This window comes from Notechis scutatus, chromosome 5, assembly GCF_049901735.1.
Source record: "Notechis scutatus isolate UNSWTSFEM ecotype Mainland chromosome 5, rNotScu1.2, whole genome shotgun sequence".
NCBI classification, from domain to species: domain Eukaryota; kingdom Metazoa; phylum Chordata; class Lepidosauria; order Squamata; family Elapidae; genus Notechis; species Notechis scutatus.
This window is the reverse complement of record NC_142013.1, coordinates 2523170-2542551: the sequence shown is the minus strand read 5'-3', so window position 1 is coordinate 2542551 and position 19382 is coordinate 2523170. Positions and strand designations below refer to the sequence as shown.

Here is a 19382-nt window from a genome sequence, read left to right as displayed (position 1 = left end):
AACCAGGTAACCCCATCAGTGCTAGAAGGGAGTGGAGTTTGCAAGGAGGAGGAGGAGGAGGAAGAGGAAGGACGAAGGAGAAGGAGTTTGGGTCCTCGGTGGTCTCTGAGCTGGGTTGTTTTCTTGCAGATGTTTCATGACCCAACTAGGGAACATCATCAATGCTACAAGGGAGAGAGGGTTGGGAGGAGGAAGAAGAGGAGAAGTACTGTGCCGTCTTTCTTACTCTCTGAGCTTGGCTACTTTCTTGCAGACATCTCATTACCCATCTAGGGAACATCATCAGAGCTACAAGGGAGTGGGATTTGCGGAGAGGAGGAAGAGGAGGATAAAGAGAGGAAGGAGAAGGATTGAGGGGTTTAGTGCCTAGTGCTTTCTGAGCTTGGTTGCTTTCCTGCAGACCTTTCATCACCTGACATCAATGCAAGCAGTCAAGATAAATAGACTAACAGCAACAGTAACACTAGACCAAGCACCAACATGTAAACTGTATCCTAATCGAGGAACCAGCAACTCCAACAGTCTAACTGGGGGGCCACCAAGAAAACTCCCACCAACACGGTCAGAACAAAAGCACTGGCACAGAACAAGAGAGCAAACCTCCTTCCCTTCTAGCACTGATGAGGTTACCTGGTTGGGTCATGAAATGTCGGCAAGGAAACCCCCAAGCTTAGAGAACCCCGGGGACACCACAGTCCTCCTCCACAAATCCTTCTAGCACTGATGACGTTCCCTAGCTGGGTCCTGAAATGTCTGCAAGGAAACCACCCAGCTCAGGGAGCACCAGGGACCCCAGATGGATAATAGTCCTTCCGATGAGGCCACAGCTAAAAAGCCCCATTTCCTCCCTGTCCATTCATTCACGGAGGGCTTGGAGGGAGAGGGAACAGCCAACAGGCCCAGCAGAAGGTTCCCACGACCAGTCTAGCCTCCCTGCCCTCCTGGAGAACCGTTCAAGACCAGAGACCCCGTTTATCTCTTCTCCTCCTTAGGGTTAGTGGCCCCAAGTGACCCCAGAAATCTCTCTCTCTCTCTCTATTCGCTGCTGCCGCCCCCGTCGGGTGACTCTCAGCAGCGTCTGAAGCTTCTGCTGGGAGTGACAAAGACTCCTTGGAAACGAGATGGGCGGCAATTAAATGTCATAAAAAATAAATAAATCCACCTGCTTGTGCCCGGCGGGGAGAGGGCCTGCTTCGGATCCCGTCCGTTAAAATACCCCCCTTGTCTATCGAGATCCTTCCCTGCTGCAATGCCCACCCCTTGGAACTTACTGCCCCCCCAAGGGTAACCAACCTTCCCTCCTTCCACAAGACCCTGAAGAAATGCCTTGGGGTCCAAATTTTTTTTGGGGGGACACGACTTCCACACTGAAGGGGGCAGACTCCCCCTCCGCCTCCTCGCTCTCTTCTCTCCATCTTTTTGATCATCGTATTGATGTAGTCATTCTTGTCGTGTTCCTTTGTCACTGTTTTACAGTTCGACTGGCTCTTTACCCAGGTGCTTCGCTACAAAACGATGTGGCCGGGCTTAGTTTTGGGGGAGGAAAATAAGGGGGGAGGGAATTCTGCCTCTGCCTACCAGCATCCATCGGTATTCATCTGGCAAGCGTCCTGCCAGTGTGTGAGAGAAGTGAGGGCTGTTTGGAAACTGAAGCAGTATTTGCTATGTGAGCAAGGAGGACAGCAAGGAGCCTGGGTGTGGCTTAGCTCAACTGTTCTGTACTAAAGCTGGTTGCTGCTCTGAAGCTTAAACGCCTCTCCTCTGCTTGTGTTTTGCATTGGGAACAGGTTTCTTTTCAGGTGGGGAGGGGGAGTAGAACTCTTTAGCATCAGAGCGTGTTAGTAATAATGATAATAATATAGGAAATACTCTAAATCAGTGGTCCCCAACCTTTTTTATGCCGCGGCCCGGTACCGGCATCAGCTGGGCGCCGCGACCGGTACCGGCATCAGCTGGCGCGCCATCTTGTTTTGATGAAAAAGTGCTTCCGGTGAGCTTTCTACCCGGAAAAGCTCACCGGAAGCACTTTTTCATCAAAACAAGATGGCGGCGCCCAGCAAACCAGCGGCCCGGTAGGATTTGTTCCACGGACTGGTACCGGTCCGCGGACCGGTGGTTGGGGACCCCTGCTCTAAATGCTCTGATGGTCATTTCCAAAAATCCTTTCTTAGTGAGAGCCCCTAGAAGCCAAGAGGAACCTACGGGCCAAATTGCAAGCTTGTAGGCTTTACGGTTCTGGAGATTTTGTGATGATGTGTGAGGGGCATTTCGCTTTTATATATATATACAGATTGACTTCTGTTTACGCCTCTTTTCATTCCGATTCCTTTCTATTCCTGTAAGTCGCCCACAGCAGCCTCACAGCGAGATAGCCAGGCAAAAAAAAAAAAAAAAACACCAAAGGCTTAAATAAACCTCAGGGGTTTTTTGTACAGAGCAAACCGGGACGGAAGAGCCACCGCTGCTAGCGAAGCCCTTCCCTTGCTCTGGGGATAAAAGGCAGGAGGGGGAGAGAAATAGGTGTGGCAGACAACTACTCATCTCCCGGATGGACGGGCTTGTTCGCCTGCGGTGAGAGAGAGAGAGGGGGGGGGGGATACTTTTTGCCGGGGCTGCTGGCGCTCCTCCTAAAGGGAATTTGATTCCACTCCAGAGGGTTTGGGGAGCCTGGGTCAGAACAGATCTGCTTTGACCTTGTCCCCCAGGGGTGCTCCCCGCCACCATCCAAAACCTCCACACCAGTGAGTGGATTGCTTCACCGACCCGAGCGTGGATCGAAGGATACTGTCTTCTCTGCTCTTCTCCTGCGTGCTTTCCATGCCGGGCAAAGCAGCCGCCACACGTCGGAAAAGCTGAGGGGGAAAACGAAGGAAGGAAGTTAGAGGGGGAGGAAGGGGGAAAGCAAGATGGATCAATAGAAGGGGACAAGGACAATATCCTGCGCTTTTAAGGCTCTGGATTTTTATACCAGGTGCAATTGACGCCTTTGAATCAGTGTTCAATAAAAAAAAAAAAAGCCGTTCGTTTTAATGGAAGATTCCTAGAGTCTGCAATTTTGCTGGACATCCGTTCATATGCCCCGCACCATTCGAAGGGTGTTCATCCCAAAGTGAGCAGCTCAGAACTGAAGAAGCTTCTTGGATGAGAAGCGAAACGTCTTCAGAGAAAAACCAGAAAATCCAAAAAAAAAAAAAAAAAAAAAAAAAGCTCCTTTGGGACACCCTAGTTAAGGGAATCATTGCAGCTGTTAAGTTAATAAAAGAGTTACTTCAATCTGGCTTCCCCGTTGACTTTGCTCGTCCGAAGGTCGCCAAAGGGGATCAATGTCAACTAAAAAAAAAAAAATACTTCTTTGGTCTTTTTAGTTGCCAGCAGAAAGGGAGGGAGGAAAGCAGTGCATTCCTTAAATGCTTCAGATAATTGCTAGGTAGCCGAAGCTGTTGGCACGCAAGATTATTACTGGAGAGCATGTTTGATGACTCCTGGCTATGGATGTGTCCCATTGGAGAATATACATCCAGGGGGTGGGAGGAAGACCAGGGTCAAGGGGCTTAATGAATGATGTATTTTAGTGTCGGCTGCACCCAGCTAACGCCAATATGGCCACTCCTAATAAATCATTTTTTTCTCTCTGAGAGATGCGGCTAGAGACTTATGATTTGAATGGGGGTGGATTTGTTGGAGCCCTGACACATGTGACTCTGAGCTACTGCGACCATCATAAATATAAGTCAGTTGCCAAAGGGTCTGAACTTTGATCCAGTGACCATGGAGATGCCACAACCCCCTGCTCAAGGTAGAAGACCTTAAGAGAAGGAAGACATTGAATACGGGGGATTTGTATTATCAATGGCTAACTAGCAGAAGCGGGTTAGAAATTTAAAAGTATAAGAGAATGATTGATTTTATAAGGAATGTTTACTCAAATGGATAAGCAAATACGATTATTATGATGTGATCATTATTAATGTTATGAATATTGTTATTTCTACTGTTATTTCTCAAAATTAACTGTACCCAGACAACACACTGTTTATGTAGACATTGAATTTTTTATGTTAAATAATAATAATAATAATAATAATAATAATAATAATAATAATAATAATAATAATAATAATAATAATAATAATAAAGGCAGAAGATCTTATATCCCATCCAGTGATGGGATTCCATTTTTTTTACTACCGGTTCTGTGGGCGTGGCTTGGTGGGTGTGGCAGGGGAAGGATACTGCAAAATCTCCGGTCAGAGGTGGGATTTGCTGGTTCTCTGAACTACTCAAAATTTCCGCTACTGGTTCTCCAGAACTGGTCAGAACCTGCTGAATACCCACCTCTGATCCCATCCCAGTCAAATGGGTTGTCCAGTCCAGTTTGAAAAACCTCCCTTAATGGACCACCCTGAACTCTGGGAGACAAGTTGTTCCACTGATTAATTCTTCTCACTGCCCTAAAATTTCTCCTTCCTTTTAGATTGGATCTCTCAGGTTTTCACCCATAACTTCTTGCCCTGCCCTTTGGGTGGTTTGGAGGACAAGTCAAGCCCCTTCAATTCTGATCAAACAACCTTAGAGTAAACATTTACATGATTTGTAACTGATCTTGAAAGCCTGGAATGACACTTTTCTTCTTTGACTGTAAGGCAGGGGCCACCAAAAGCGGCCCCTTTAAGACTTGTGGACTTCAACTCCCAGAATTCCTCAGCCAGCCATACCGTGAGGAATTCTGGGAGTTGAAGTCCACAAGTCTTAAAGGGGCCACGTTTGGAGATCCGTGCTGTGAGACATAACAATCTGCAGCTCCTTATTTTACTCACTTGTTTTACGTTATATCCGGCCTTTGCGCTAGTTTCAATGAACATCACATTCAGCTCTTTGGCTTTCCTTTCCCCTTCCTCAATAGATACTTGTCTGGAAAAAGAAAAGAAGAGAATCATAGCAAGAGAACTGCAGTCTTGGCTTCCTCAAAAAGTGTATCCACAAGAAAACCACCGTTTCAGGAATAATTGAAGTTTTAATGCGAGTGGGATTTTTTTCTTAAATATAGTAATGGCATAATTAAAAATTAAAAAGGGGATAAGCAATGGAAAATTATAATTCAATATAAATTTGTGAATTGTTATTAGAAATATATAATTCATTAAACACTGCAAATATGATTAATATAATATCTGTAGAAAAAGAAGTGATGTTAAGAATATAAAGGTTGACATAAAAATAACATACTGTAATATTGAATAATCAAGATTGATAATTTAACAAAATATGTGTATTAATACCAAATTTTATAAGATTGTCAATTGTATTATATATGAAGAATATTGTCATATTTGTTTTAAAATGTAAGACACTCCAGAACCACACTTCACATAATGATATGCTTGTTGAAACAAAAATAAAAAAAATATTGCAAAAGAAAAAAAAACAAAAAACCACCATTTCAGAATGGTTACAATGGCTACATCTTATAGATCAGTGGTCCCCAACCTTTTTTGTACCAGGGACCAGTTTCACGCAGAAACTTTTTCAAGGACCGGGTAGGGGCCAGCCGTCAGCCAGCCGTCCCCCGCTTCTCCCCGCCACCTTCAACTCCTCCTCTGTACCTTCTCGCGGTCGATGGGATTTTCGGGCTCTTTCTTAATCTCCTCCTGAGTAACGCGAGACTCCACCGCCATCGGGACGGCTCTTCGTTCGAAGCCGCCCCTCCCTCTTCGACGAAACTAAGGCGCGAGGATTCCTTCAGCACCCAAACGCCACTTTCCAACCGACGACCGACAAGCTCACCCGGAAGCACTTTCTCAAGCGCCGTCGAAACAAGATGGCGGCGCCCAAGCAAACATTCTTTGCGGCCCGGTACAAAATGATCCACGGACCGGTACCAGTCCGGGGCCCGGTGGTTGGGGACCCCTGTCTTAGATGCTTTAAGGAAGAAACCTCCATTCATTAGAAAGGTTTGTACTTATGGCTTTTATGGTTTTATTTGCATGGCAATTTACAAAGCAAAATCTAAGGGAAGGAGAGAAGAGAATCTCATAAAATGCCATTTAAATAGTGAGGAATTTAAAATTAGGCAGCTAACAGGGAAGATTTAATACACACAGCTCAACACTCAATGGATGCACAGGTTAAAACCAACTGAACAACCTGTAAATAAAATAAACCAAGTCTTGTTGTCACATCCACAGCACAGTTTGAGCATAGCACAAAGCATCGTGGGCTGTCCCAACACCACTAGATGACCTCGCCGGGGCTCGCTGCCTTAGAAGAGTGAGGAAAATCCTCAGGGACGACTCACACCCTGGTCAACCCTTCTTCACTCTCCTGCCATCGGGAAGGAGATAGAGAAGCAGAGCCAGCCGCACCAACAGGCTGAAAAACAGTTTCCACCTGTGGGCTGTTAGACTCCTGAATGGAAAATAACTTCATGTCAACATCGTATGACAGACTTGCAGGGCTGGTGTGTTGTGCAACAAGGTCACCTGGTGTAATAAGACTGGGACTGAGTTAGGGACTTCTGTCCTGTCCTGTGAGTTGTGTTGGGGTGTGTGTATGTGTGCACGAAGGGAGGCTCAGCCAATCTCATTGTACACACATGTTGTACTCTGACAATAAAGGTAACGACCTATTCTCCGAGGGGGACGTCTTTTTCATGGGACACAGGAGAGGGCAGAGTGAAGCAAAGAGGGGTTGAAGTGGGGCGTTTGCTTTTCAGGGCTAACATGGGAGAAGAGATTGGGGAATCTCTCCAGCAGACCACAAGTCAGCAGGAAAGATAACAGGTAGTCCTCAATCTATGACCGATCGCTTAGTGACTGCTTGAAGTTATGTTGAACTTCCCCAGGGTTACTTACGACCTGGTTCTAAAGTTCTAATGGGTCCACACACACCCCACCCGTGGTCACCAGGGGTGGGATTCTACCAGTTCGCACGTATTTGCTAGAACCGGTTCTTAACATTCTAAGCAGTTCGGAGAAGAAATTAGAAGAAATTACAGGGCTAATCCTGTAAGGAAGGCAGGAAGGAAACATTCTGGTGTTGCTTACAGAAACTGCCTCTCCGTTAACCCTTATTACATTCTTGGCAGGACTAGACTCCCTGTCTCAGGAACGTCTCTGGATTTTTTTTCCTCTCCTTTGCTGGTACTTTGCTTGTATGGAGTGACCATTCAAAGTTACAATGGCACTGAAAAAAGTGACTTATGACCATTTTTCACACTTACGACTGTTGCTACATCCCCACAGTCATGAGAGGCCAGGCGAGGAGATGCGTGCCTCGATGTGAGTGATATTGAGTTGGCCACACCCAGTCAATAACATGACCACCAAGCCATGCCCCTCAACTAAGCCATGCCCATAAAACTGGTTGTTAAAAAATTTGAATCCCACCCCTGGTGGTCACATATCTGCATTTGGGGCGCTTGGCCTGCTCTGTCTGTCTATATCTATCCACAATTTTCCATCCATCTGTACAGATTACACTCCCCCCCCCAAATAAAATAGATTCAGCCGAGTCAGAAAAGTGGGGTGTCTTGTCTCCTCACCTCTTATCTGCTAGATCTGTTTTGTTTCCTACAAGCATGATGATGACATCGCTACCCCTTTCCGTTCTGACGTCATCGATCCATTTTGTGGTTTGCTGGAACGAGTTTACATCTGGGAAGGAAAAACACACAGCATGAAACCTGCGGCGCACATTGCCGGCAAAACGCATTACAGGCAGTCCTCGACTTACAGCCGTTCGTTTAGTGACCGTTCAGAAGTTACAACGGCACTGGGAAAAGTGACTCGGGACTGTTTTCCCACACTTATGACCGTTGCAGCCTCCCCAGGGTCACGTGAACAAAATTTGGACGCTTCAAAACTGACTCGTATTTACGACGGTCGCAGTATCCCAGAGGTCAGGTGATCCCCTTTTGTGACCTTCTCACAAGCAAGGTCGAAGCCAGATTCACTTAACAACCGGGGGACTAACTTATCAACTGCAGGGATTCATTTAACGTTGGCAAGAAAGAGGCAACGTTCACTTAACAACAGAAATTTGGGGCTCAGTCGTGGTCGTTAAGTCGAGGACTACCTATCTACAAAGCATCAGTAAGGCATCGTTGGTCTTGATTCATCAAGATTGGGGCTGATCAAAGCCTGTGGTGACCAGGGAAATATACTGTATTTCTACCTTCTAATTGACAACAGGAACCAGACTGCTACAAAGGAAAAATGCCGGCTTCTAACCTTCATTTACAAGAAATTCCACGGATACCAGATATTAATTCTGTTATTCTGATCTTCTGTGGGAAAATATCAACAATGGATTTGATGGATGGCTAAAGTGCCATCAAATCATGGTTGAATCTTAGCAAACCTGTTTGCTGGCTGAGGGATTCTGGGCGTTGAAGTCCACAAGTCTTAAAATGGCCGAGGTTGGAGACCTCTGCTTTGCTGGCTGAGGAATTCTGGGAGTTGAAGTCCAAAAGTCTTAAAATGGCTGAGGTTGGAGACCTCTGCTTTGCTGGCTGAGGATTCTGGGAGTTGAAGTCCACAAGTCTTAAAATGGCCGAGGTTGGAGACCTCTGCTTTGCTGGCTGAGGGATTCTGGGCGTTGAAGTCCACAAGTCTTAAAATGGCCGAGGTTGGAGACCTCTGCTTTGCTGGCTGAGGGATTCTGGGCGTTGAAGTCCACAAGTCTTAAAATGGCCGAGGTTGGAGACCTCTGCTTTGCTGGCTGAGGGATTCTGGGAGTTGAAGTCCACAAGTCTTAAAATGGCCGAGGTTGGAGACCTCTGCTTTGCTGGCTGAGGGATTCTGGGAGTTGAAGTCCACAAGTCTTAAAATGGCCGAGATTGGAGACCTCTGCTTTGCTGGCTGAGGGATTCTGGGCGTTGAATTCCACAAGTCTTAAAATGGCCGAGGTTGGAGACCTCTGCTTTGCTGGCTGAGGGATTCTGGGAGTTGAAGTCCACAAGTCTTAAAATGGCCGAGGTTGGAGACCCCTGGCGTAGTTAAAATTTCTCTGTGAAGATTTGCCCCTAATCTGCCCTTCTGAGTCTTCTAATAATGTTCCCATCACCCTTGCATCATAGTCCATCCTTCTGACTACTGTTTGTCCTCTTCTTCTCTTTCCTTCCATGCTTCCCAGCCTCCTCCAGGGAGTCAAGTCTTTGCCTGTGTCTAAAGTGGGATTATTTGAGCCCGGACATGTAAAATCTGCATCAATTTGTCTCTTGGCTCATTGGTTGGTTTTCTTGGCAGCTAATGGACTTCTCAGAAGTTTTCTCCAACCCCCGAAGTCCAAAGTTTGACCTCTTCTGATCTTTATAGACATGGACACATCCTGTGGTGGTTAGCCGGCAGCAGGTGCGGACGGCTGAGGAGAGTGAGGACTCAGATGAGGGGCCAGGACCATCAGGGAGTGGACTGCTGCCTTCAGAGATTGTGGGGGCTGGCAGCAGTGACGAGGAGGTTCCTGAGGAGCCTGTGCCAAGTGCATGTGCACGAAGGATTGCTCGGAGGAAAGAACAATTACAGCAGCACAGGCGACTCGGGAGTAAGGCTGCAAGGTAATGGCCCCTCCCTCAAGAGGATAAAAGCCCGGTTTGAAAAAGCGTTCTTTGCAGAAAGCAAAGAAGCTCTGAAGCTCAACTGGTGGACATCTTAGTTCGTGTTTGGAGAATTTTGAAAATTAGTTCTCATCTCTGGGTTTTTGGCAGCCTTGACGAACAACTTGGCAAGGCTCTTTCTTGTCGGAGCTAATTCGTGGAAAGCAGCCTTCAGAACAGAATTCGTTATTAAACCTTAAAAGGTGGGGGCTGCTGCCTTTGTCTCTGTTTGCTCTTTGGGAACCTGGTTGGGTCAGAACACATCCTGGCATCTGAACATCTTCTCCATGGTTACACTACTTAGTTTGCTGGGCATTTTTCTTGACCGCTTGCTCCTTTAGTGCTGACCTCTGGTGCTAAAGGCAGAAGCTGCCCACCACTTTGAGATCTTCATTGTCAATTTTAAAGCTAGAATTCCTTTCTACCCATAGTCTGTCTTTATTTCTTAAGATTTATCTGGCCACCCAACTCACCCTCAGTGACTCTGGGCGGCTTACAAACATTAGTTCCATCTTCTTTTCATTTAATGTTAGTTCCATTCTTTTTTTCCACCGTGCTGCTCGACTTTTATTCCTTGAGCTTGTAGATCCGTTGCATTATTGGCTATTAGGGTAGCGTCATCAGCGCAATAACATCCACAACATGGTTTTCAATGTTCCAAATGTGTTCATCAATCTAAAAATATCACCTGCACACAGTACGTCTACTGCAAAATTCCCCAAAGGTATTGAAAGCAACTTGTCAGGGCAGGGAAGGGATTTGATTCGATGAGTAAGAAGCAAACGGGCCCCAGGTCTCAATAGACATTGATAGTGACACAGAAGCAACATGTTTTTTTTCTTGGCATCGCAACCAGGTTATTAGTGCCACGACCCATCTCATTAATGCTTCCATATTGTAATCCTAAAGGTGCTTTTTTCAGGAGGCACCTTGCTTTTTCTTGCTTTTTTTCTTTTGAAGATGTTTCGCTTCTCATCCAAGAAGCTTCTTCAGCTCTGACTGGATGATGAAGGATGGAAGGATTTATACTCCTTGCGGACAGCTGGTCATCTGCATCCTTTTTAGAGGGTCGTTGAGGCCATTTGGAGGTTTATCTGTGGTCCTCGGGGTCACCTGAGTAGGGCTAATGGTTCCTGTAGTCTGCAATTTTTTCTGCAATTTACGAGGCAACGGCATTTTCTTGTTTTTTCTTTTTCTTTCAGACTTTTAGCTATGCAATTTGGTATGAGTATCCTTTGAATGGTGTGAGAGTAGGAATGGATTTCCAGAGGGAAAAATTGCGGGCCACAGGAAACAGGAGCACGACTTAGGTGACCCTGAGGACACAGGCAAACCTCCAAGTGGCCTCAATGACTCATTAAAAGGATGGCAAATGACCAGTTCTGTCTGCAAGGAATATCAATCCTTCCCTTCCCCACCATCCAGTCAGAGCTGAAGAAGCTTCTTGGATGAGAAGTGAAATGTTTTCAAAGAAAAAACAAGAAAGTCCAGTTGCCTCCTGAAAAAGCACCTTTGGGAGAACACTGACCTGGGTGACTGAGAATCTTCTACAGACTTCCATATTGTAGCTTTAGGTCAGGGGGGAAAAAACATTTCATAGGAACCAACTTTTCAAAACAGCAAATTATACTCTCAGAAGTGAAATGGTTTCATCTGCCAATCAATTAATAATATATATTTTTGTCATGCTTGAGTACACTGGATATATATAATATATATTTTTGTCATGCTTGAGTACACTACATTAAAACTCAAAAGCATTCAGGCAATGTCTAGATTTTATAAAAAGAACTCAATTTTTTTTCCTTCATGTTTCAATATCAATTCCTCTTCATTCAGTTTATTTCAAAGGCAGATCTGAAACTGAAGAGAAACCAGCAGTTGCTTAATGTACTTGCAATAAAAATAAGATTTCAAGAATGCTTACTAGTATTTTGTGTGTCTGTGCTTTACAGACGGAGAGGGAAATATCTAAATATGGTTCTTTGAAAAGTACATACCTTTATAGGAAATTAATCAGTGAAACTAATTCGAAGGAGTGGGGGGGTGGAAAGAAGGTTTTTGTGTACATGAGAACAGGATGTTACAATCCCTGGAGCTTTGAGGAGCAATGCAAAAACAACAATGAAGGATTTCAATAGAGAAACTCGAAAAACTTAAAGGCAACACAGGACAATAATACCCACAGAACAGCAGATGAATTGAGACCGTGATGAGACTGGGGTTGCTTTCAGGGATTCTGAGCACATATACAGGGAGGGAAGGAATGCACAAGAGAGAACAGTGAGAAGCAGAATCAACAAAACTGAGAGGATTTGCCTCTAGTCTAGAGGAAGCAAAAACTCCACGGTTTGCTCAGGAGATGACAGAATGTTTTAAATTTAAAGAACTGGAAAAACCAGGAAGCCTCTTTCGAAAAAGTCTAGCTTTCAAGCTGGAGTCCCCTTTCAAATCTTGAACATGCACATTAATTTGGTCTAATGAATAGGGAAGAAAATGCTTCCTGCACACATTCACGAGTCAATCTTATGGCTCTGTAGATTGTGGGTGCAGTCCCTGGCCACCTCTAGGGTTGAGCCCCGGTGGAGAATCCTGTCAAACAGGTTCCTGTCCGTTTGAAGCATGGTAGAGAGCCTCCTGCTTGAAGCTCCAGGCAAGAAAACCATTTTCATGCCACAGGGAAGGACAAGCACAACTGTGGTATAGCATGCACAGCTTCGCTTGAAGGGGAGGGGAGAAAGTAAGGAACGAAAGGAAAAGGGGGAATGGGAGGGAAACAGAAAAGGAAAGGAAATGGAAAAGGAAAGAAGGAAACGAAAGGTAGAGAGGGTGGGAGGGAAGGAAATGAAAGGAGGAAAGAAGGGTAAGGAGGAAGAAAGGAAAGGGGGAGGAAGGAAGTTAGAAAGAAAGGAGGAAGGGAAAGGAAGGGAAGGAGGAAGGTAGAAGGAGAGAGGGTGGGAGGAAAGGAAAGGAGGAAGAAAGGAGAGGGAAAGGAAGGAAATTAGGAAGGAAGGAGAAAGGAAAGGAAAGGAAAGGAAAGGAAAGGAAAGGAAAGGAAAGGAAAGGGGGAAGGAAAGGAAAGGAAAGGAGGAGGTTAAGGGGGAAAGAAAGGAAAAGGAAACGGAAGGGAGGGAAGGAAGGAAGGAAGGAAGGAAGGAAGGTAGGAAGGAAGAGCATGCACCAAGAATACTGGAAATGCACCCCCTCCCCACTCACTTGTGATATCATACACAACAACTGCAACAGTGGAGTCACGAATGTAGCTAGGAATCAAGCTCCTGAACCGCTCTTGGCCTGCCGTGTCCCACAATTGTAACCGTACCTAACGAAAATCGGTCAAAACAAGCAAGACAAAAAAAAAAAAAAAACAAGTCAAAAGCCAGAGCTAGATATACCTACTTGTAATATCGTATACTACTACAGCGGCGGCAGAGTCGCGGATGTAACTGGGAATGAGGCTACGGAAACGTTCCTGGCCCGCAGTATCCCAGAGCTGCAACCTAATCTGTGGGGGATGGGAGAAAATTTAAAAGGAAAAAAAAAGAAAAAAAAAAAAGCCAAACCGCCACTAAAACGAACAAAATTTTCCACTGCTTTTTTTTTTAAATAAAAAAGCAAAACGTTTTCTTTTTTAAAATTATTTTTTAAAAACTCATGCACGGAAGGTGTTAACGTCGAGGTTGCAAGCAGAAGCAGGCCGCGAGAATTCCTCAGGGGGCTCTGGGTGAATCCAGGAACCTTTCTGGGGGGCGGGGGGGTGTGTGTTTAGGAGGGGAAGGCAGGGAAACCCAGCTAACTTTGGAGATCAGGCAGGCAGCGTGTCAGCGTATCTCGTATCTCGTGGGGGCAGCAGGCCAGCAAAGGAGAATTGGCCTGCAAGAGGGAGAAAAGCAAGCAGGGATGTGCAACCTTGGCAACTTTTAAGACTTGTGGACTTCAACTCCCAGAATTCTCCGGCAGAGTAACAGAACAACAGTGGGAAGGGACCCTGGAGGTCTTCTAGCCCACCCCCCCTGGCTCAAGCAGGAGATCCTATACCGCTCAGGACAAATGGCAGGGTCTGGTCTCTTCTTGAAAACCTCCCTGGGGGGGGGGAATTCTGGGAGTTGGAAGTCCACAAGTCTTAAGAGTCACTAAAGAGTTGCACATCCCTGCTCTTGAGTTAAAAGGTTTTGCAAGAAGGCTGGGATAACCAAAAAGGGGCTGTGGGAAATCAGCGGGTGTTAGGAACAAAGCCGATTGCCAGCCATGTACTGCATATTTTTTAATCATATTTTTTTTTTAAAAAAAATGAACATGAAACAGCACGGGAAATCTTTTTTAACAGTATGATTTTTTTACAAATTTAACCCCAAAGGGTTATTAGTTTCATTTTGATGGCTTTGGGCCGGAGGATTCTATTCAAAATGATATGCTGGACTAGGAAGGTAAGCAAAATTTGATAAGATTGGTTGATATTCCAACTGGAGATGGTCAGAAGGAACAAAAAGGCCCCGGCAGCTAAGCAGGGTCTGAATCTCCACATTGCCCAGAAACCATCATGGTTGGCATGTGGAACTCCATTATGGGCGTGGGGAGCAGTACAGGTAGTCCTTGACTTACAACAGTTTGTTTAGTGACTGTCTGAACCTACAACGGCACTGAAAAAAAGTGACTTACGACCGTTTTCCACACTTACGACCGTTGCAGTATTCCCCGTGATCATGTGATTCAAATTTGGATGCTTGGCAACTGGTTCGTATTTATGGCGGTCGCAGTGTCTCGGGGGCGATCTCCTTTTGCGACTTTCTGACGAGCCAAGTCAAGGGGGAAAGCCAGATTCGTATGACAACAAGGTTACTAACAACTGCAGCGATCCATTCAACAACTGTGGCAAGACAGGTCGTGTGGGGAAAAAAAAACTCGCTTAAGAAATGTCTTGCTCAGCAGCGGAAATTTGGGGCTCAATCGTGGTGGTAAGTCGAGGACAGCCGGTAATGCGGAAAGTATCAAAATGTATCGGTGACGGCATGGGGGGTAATGGGAGGTATGGTGGGGTCATAGAGATGCCGCATAGATAACAGGCAGCCTAGCCTGCAGCTGCGTAACAGAGCAGAGAAAAAAGAGAATCAACCCTAACTAAACAGACGGTAAAAAAGAGACCGCAGGAGTGTCAACTCGTAAAATATTTCTCTGGTCTTTTTAAGAGTTGCCAACCGAAAGGGTGGGGGGAGCAGTGCGGCAGCTTGCAAAACCAAAACTGCATTCCATCAATGTTTTCAAAGATAGTTTCTAGGCGACTGAAGTTTCTGCCGTGCAAAATTCTAACTGGAGAGCCTGATGGATGACTCTGGGCTATGGAGGTGTCCCATTGGAGGATATGAATTACGATACACCCAGGGGGTGGGAGGAAAACCAGGGTCAAGGATGACAGTGAATGATGTGCCTCAGAGTCGGCTACACCCAGTTAGTGCCAGACGTGTTAACTCCCAATAAATCCTTTGGAAGTTTTGGAAGTTTGGCTTGAGACTCAGGATTTAAATGGGGGGTCACTGCCGGAATCCTGACAAGTTGTTTCGTACTTTCAGACTTGCAAAATTCTCGTAATGTAGCCTTACAATACACTGGAGTTAGCTCATCTACTCGTATTTCCCTGTCCGGTTTACTTGCGAGGGCCGATGGTAGTTTCCAGCACTTCCGTATCACCGTAAGGTTAAAACTATCCTATCTATTATTAAATATAGGAAAGAAAGGCTTGGCTTTTTAAAAAATAAATAAATAATTGGGCAAGTGTCTTTTCTGTCACAGGGAAATTTGAGGTGATTTCTCACCGAGCAGAACATCTGGATTGTCACTGTACACAGGATTCTCACTTCATTTGATTTGCTTCTACAGTGGTACCTTGCTACTGTTTGAAACTCATCCCATGTGGTACTTGACCTGAACATTTTGTCCTGTGGTACTTGTCGTAGGTTTGATATTCAATGCACAAGCTAGAACTTGTGAGTGTCGGCTGCCTTGTGGCTTGCTCTATTATTCCTCGTGGGGAAAATTTGTTTGGCGCTCATTGTTTTTGGTACTGAGCCCTGATGTGGCGTATTGGTTAGAATGCAGTACTACAGGCTAACTCCCTGCTCATGGACAGGAGTTCGATCCTGACTGGCTCCAGGCTGACTCGGCCTTCCCTCCCTAAAATGTGGAAGATGGTTGAGGGCAAATATGCCGACTCTGTAAACCACTGAGAGGGGGCTGGAAAGCACTAGGAAGCAGTATATAAGTCTAAGTGCTATTGCTACTCATCACTCCTCCTGGAACCAATTAACAATGAGCAGTGAGGTACCACTGTATAAGGATGGCCTCAAAAGGTGCACTGTAGTATTTAATGGCCGCTTCAAATTATTTTTCCCATAAAGACAATTCAGGAGCAAAACATTCCATCCAATTTATAGGGGTGAGATTTCGGTTTCTACCTTCCTATGCAGATTGAAATGTTTTGAGATGATAAGGGCGCCAGACTGGTTATTCTCAGGCCAACCTAGGCATTCAATATGGCAACCTGCAGAGGCCTGGGCAGTTCTCCGTTATGATAAGAAGGTAAGAAAAACTCTGCTGGTTTAGCCAAGGCCTTCATCCAGCATTCTGGCCAAGCAGATGCCTCTGGTAAGGGAAGGGGGTCGCTTGTTAAACCGTTCCCCACAACTGACACTGGAGGAAATTGACCCGTTGGAAATCAGAAGCTGCTCATATCCTTGCAAAATGCATTTAGACCAAGATTTCCCAACCTGGGCAATTTTAAGGCATGTGGACTTCATCTCCCAGAATTCCCCAGATAGCTGTGGAGTTGGAAGTCCACGCGTCTCGGTAATTTTAAGGCATGTGGACTTCAACTCCCAGAATTCCCCAGATAGCTGTGGAGTTGGAAGTCCACGCTGCTCGGTAATTTTAAGGCATGTGGACTTCAACTCCCAGAATTCCCCAGATAGCTGTGGAGTTGGAAGTCCACGCGTCTCGGTAATTTTAAGGCATGTGGACTTCAACTCCCAGAATTCCCCAGATAGCTGTGGAGTTGGAAGTCCACGCGTCTCGGTAATTTTAAGACATGTGGACTTCATCTCCCAGAATTCCCCAGATAGCTGTGGAGTTGGAAGTCCACGCGTCTCGGTAATTTTAAGGCATGTGGACTTCAACTCCCAGAATTCCCCAGATAGCTGTGGGTTGGAAGTCCACGCGTCTCGGTAATTTTAAGACATGTGGACTTCATCTCCCAGAATTCCCCAGATAGCTGTGGAGTTGGAAGTCCACGCGTCTCGGTAATTTTAAGGCATGTGGACTTCAACTCCCAGAATTCCCCAGCCAGCCATGCTGGCTGGGGAATTCTGGGAGTTGAAGTCCACGCATCTTAAAAGTTGGCAAGGCTGGGAAATCCTGATGTAGACAATACAACGCACCATCCATGTTAAAACAGGCTAGTTGAGTCACTGCAAACTCTTACTCACTGTGCGATCTTCCAGGTACATGGTTTTTGATAAGAAGTCAATGCCGATTGTTGCCTGCAAAATGCAATGCAATAGTGAGTACCTAAATGCACACATTCCTTTTTGCTAAATTACGCACTATCCACTCAATTACTAGTCAAGAGTAATGAAAATCTGAAATATCAGTTACCATGCTGGATCCATTTAATCAAGCGAATCTGCGGTTTTTTTAATTTGAGATGAACAACTGACCGTTAATCTAGAATCTAAATCTAAGGCATAGATCAAGCTTCTACTTCCACTACAGGTAGTCCTCAAATTACAACCGTTCATTTACTGACTGCTCAAAGTTACAACTGCACTGACCACTTTTCACGCTTATATGACTGTTGAACATCCCCATGGTCATGTGATCAAAATTCAGCCACTTGGCAACTGACTCATACTTATGACGGTTGCAGAGTCCCAGGGACATGGGATCACCCTTTGCGACCTTTTGTCAATGAGGGAAGCAGATTCACTTAACAACCCTGTTAACTTAACAACTGCAGTGATTCACTTAGCAATGGTGGCAAGAAAGGTGGTAAAACGGGACAAAACTCAGTTAACTGTCTCGCTTAACGACATTAATTTTTGGGCTCAATTGTGGTCGTTAAGTCAAGGACTACCAATACATAGAGGGCAGGGAAGAAGAACATTTTTAAAAAGGGGGCTTTGAACCAGAGGCTTACAAAGCAGAGGCTCTTTGAAGTCAGAACATTTCTCTTGCTGAAAATTCTTTTTTTTAATCTTTCTTTTAAAAAACATTTTTATTAATTTTCTATTTAATACATTTCTTAGTGCTTAATAAACATAGTGTTGTCTGGGTATTAAATCGGCTTAACAATACAGATTCCATTCTTACTCTCCACCCTTTTCCAACTACTGGTAAAATAAGTGCCATGTTTGATAATATTCTGTGTCTTCATATTGATTATGATTTGATTGCTTTTTGTACTCTATGACTATTATTAAGTGTTGTACCTTATGATTCTTGACTCTTGACAAATGTATCTTTCCTTTTATGTACACTGTGAGCATTTGCACCAAAGACAAATTCCTATGTCCAATCACACTTGGCCAATAAAGAATTCTATTCTATTCTTTCTGTTTGTTTTTCAATGTCAGTCTCTTCATTCCTGCACAATCTAATAATATCTTCTTAAATATATCTCCTCGTCTTGTGGTATCTTCATTTTTCCAATATTGTGCGAAGAGAATCCTTGCTGCTGTTAAAATATGTTTTAACAGCTCTTTTTAATCTTTCAACGGCTATTCTGTCCACAGGAAACTTCTCCCACCAACGAAGAAGGAACAGATTCTGCAGGTTCTGTTCCTAAATCTTCCTTCTCCCCTTGTTGCTCCCTCTCTCTCTCTTCATCCTTTGTACTCGCTAAGGGAATCCAGAAGCCCGATGTTAAGGAAGCAGCAAAGGTTCCTTCTATTGTGCTTCTATTGTCTGGGCTCACCGCTGGAAATCCACCTTGGGGGCGCCAGAGGTGGTCTCCCTCCTTCCTCCGCAGAAAGGGCCCCGCCGTCTGGCTTGCACAAAGCCATGTGCTGTGCAGGCATGAGATAATGCTAAGGCGTGAACAGACTGATGGAGGACTTGAAAAAAGGCCTTGCAAAGAGCTATTCGGCAGGCCCTTTTCTTCTTGGGCTTCCTCATGCCTCGTAGCACAGGAAGCAGGGATTATTATTTTTTTAGTTTGGAAAAGACAAAGGGGCTGATTCAAACCTTGCCCTCTCTCCCCCCTGTCTATCTCCAAGAAGGGAAGGGAGATCGCAGCAGTGGGCTTGCTCTGTAACTGGCAAAGAAAGCAAGAGAGGAAGGAGCAGGGTGCTTAACAGTACTACAGAATAAGAGTTGGAAAAGGGACCTTGGAGATCTTCTAGTCCAACCCCCTGCTCAAGCAGGAAACCCTGTACCATTTCAGACAACGCTTGTCCAACCTTTTCTTACAAACCTCCAGGGTTGAAGCACCCGCCCCTTCCAGAGGCAAGCAGTTCCACTGGTTAATTGTCCTCACTGTGTTGGGGAGTTTCTCCTTAGTTCCAGTTTCTGGCTCTTTGGAGAATTAGGCTGACCCCTTCTTCTTTGGGGCAGCCCCTCAAATATTGGAAAGACTGCTGTCATGTCACCCCCTCATCTTTCTTTTCACTAAACTAGACATGCCCAATTCCTACCCATTCTTTGCACGTTTTGGCCTCCAGCCCTCTAATAATCTTTGTTGCCGTCCTCTGCACTCTTTCCAGAATTTTCGGCGAAATCATCATAAGACCACAGGATGCTGCCC

The 19382-nt window shown here is 45.3% G+C and overlaps 1 protein-coding gene across 2 annotated transcripts in view; it reads right to left on the bottom strand.

Annotated features, from left to right (window-relative positions):
• Window positions 1-19382, bottom strand: part of RAB6A (RAB6A, member RAS oncogene family) — a 54257-nt gene that overhangs the window by 2635 nt on the left and 32240 nt on the right. The window contains exons 3-7 of one of the 2 annotated variants that reach the window (XM_026689380.2): window positions 17068-17121; window positions 12809-12914; window positions 7541-7652; window positions 4818-4911; window positions 2786-2852 (exon numbers count right to left, since the gene is read on the bottom strand). In XM_026689380.2, coding sequence (XP_026545165.1) covers window positions 2786-2852; window positions 4818-4911; window positions 7541-7652; window positions 12809-12914; window positions 17068-17121 — 433 coding nt within the window. Of the gene's footprint in view, window positions 1-2785; window positions 2853-4817; window positions 4912-7540; window positions 7653-12808; window positions 12915-12991; window positions 13098-17067; window positions 17122-19382 lie in introns of both variants that reach the window. The other variant, XM_026689381.2, reaches the window with a different exon arrangement.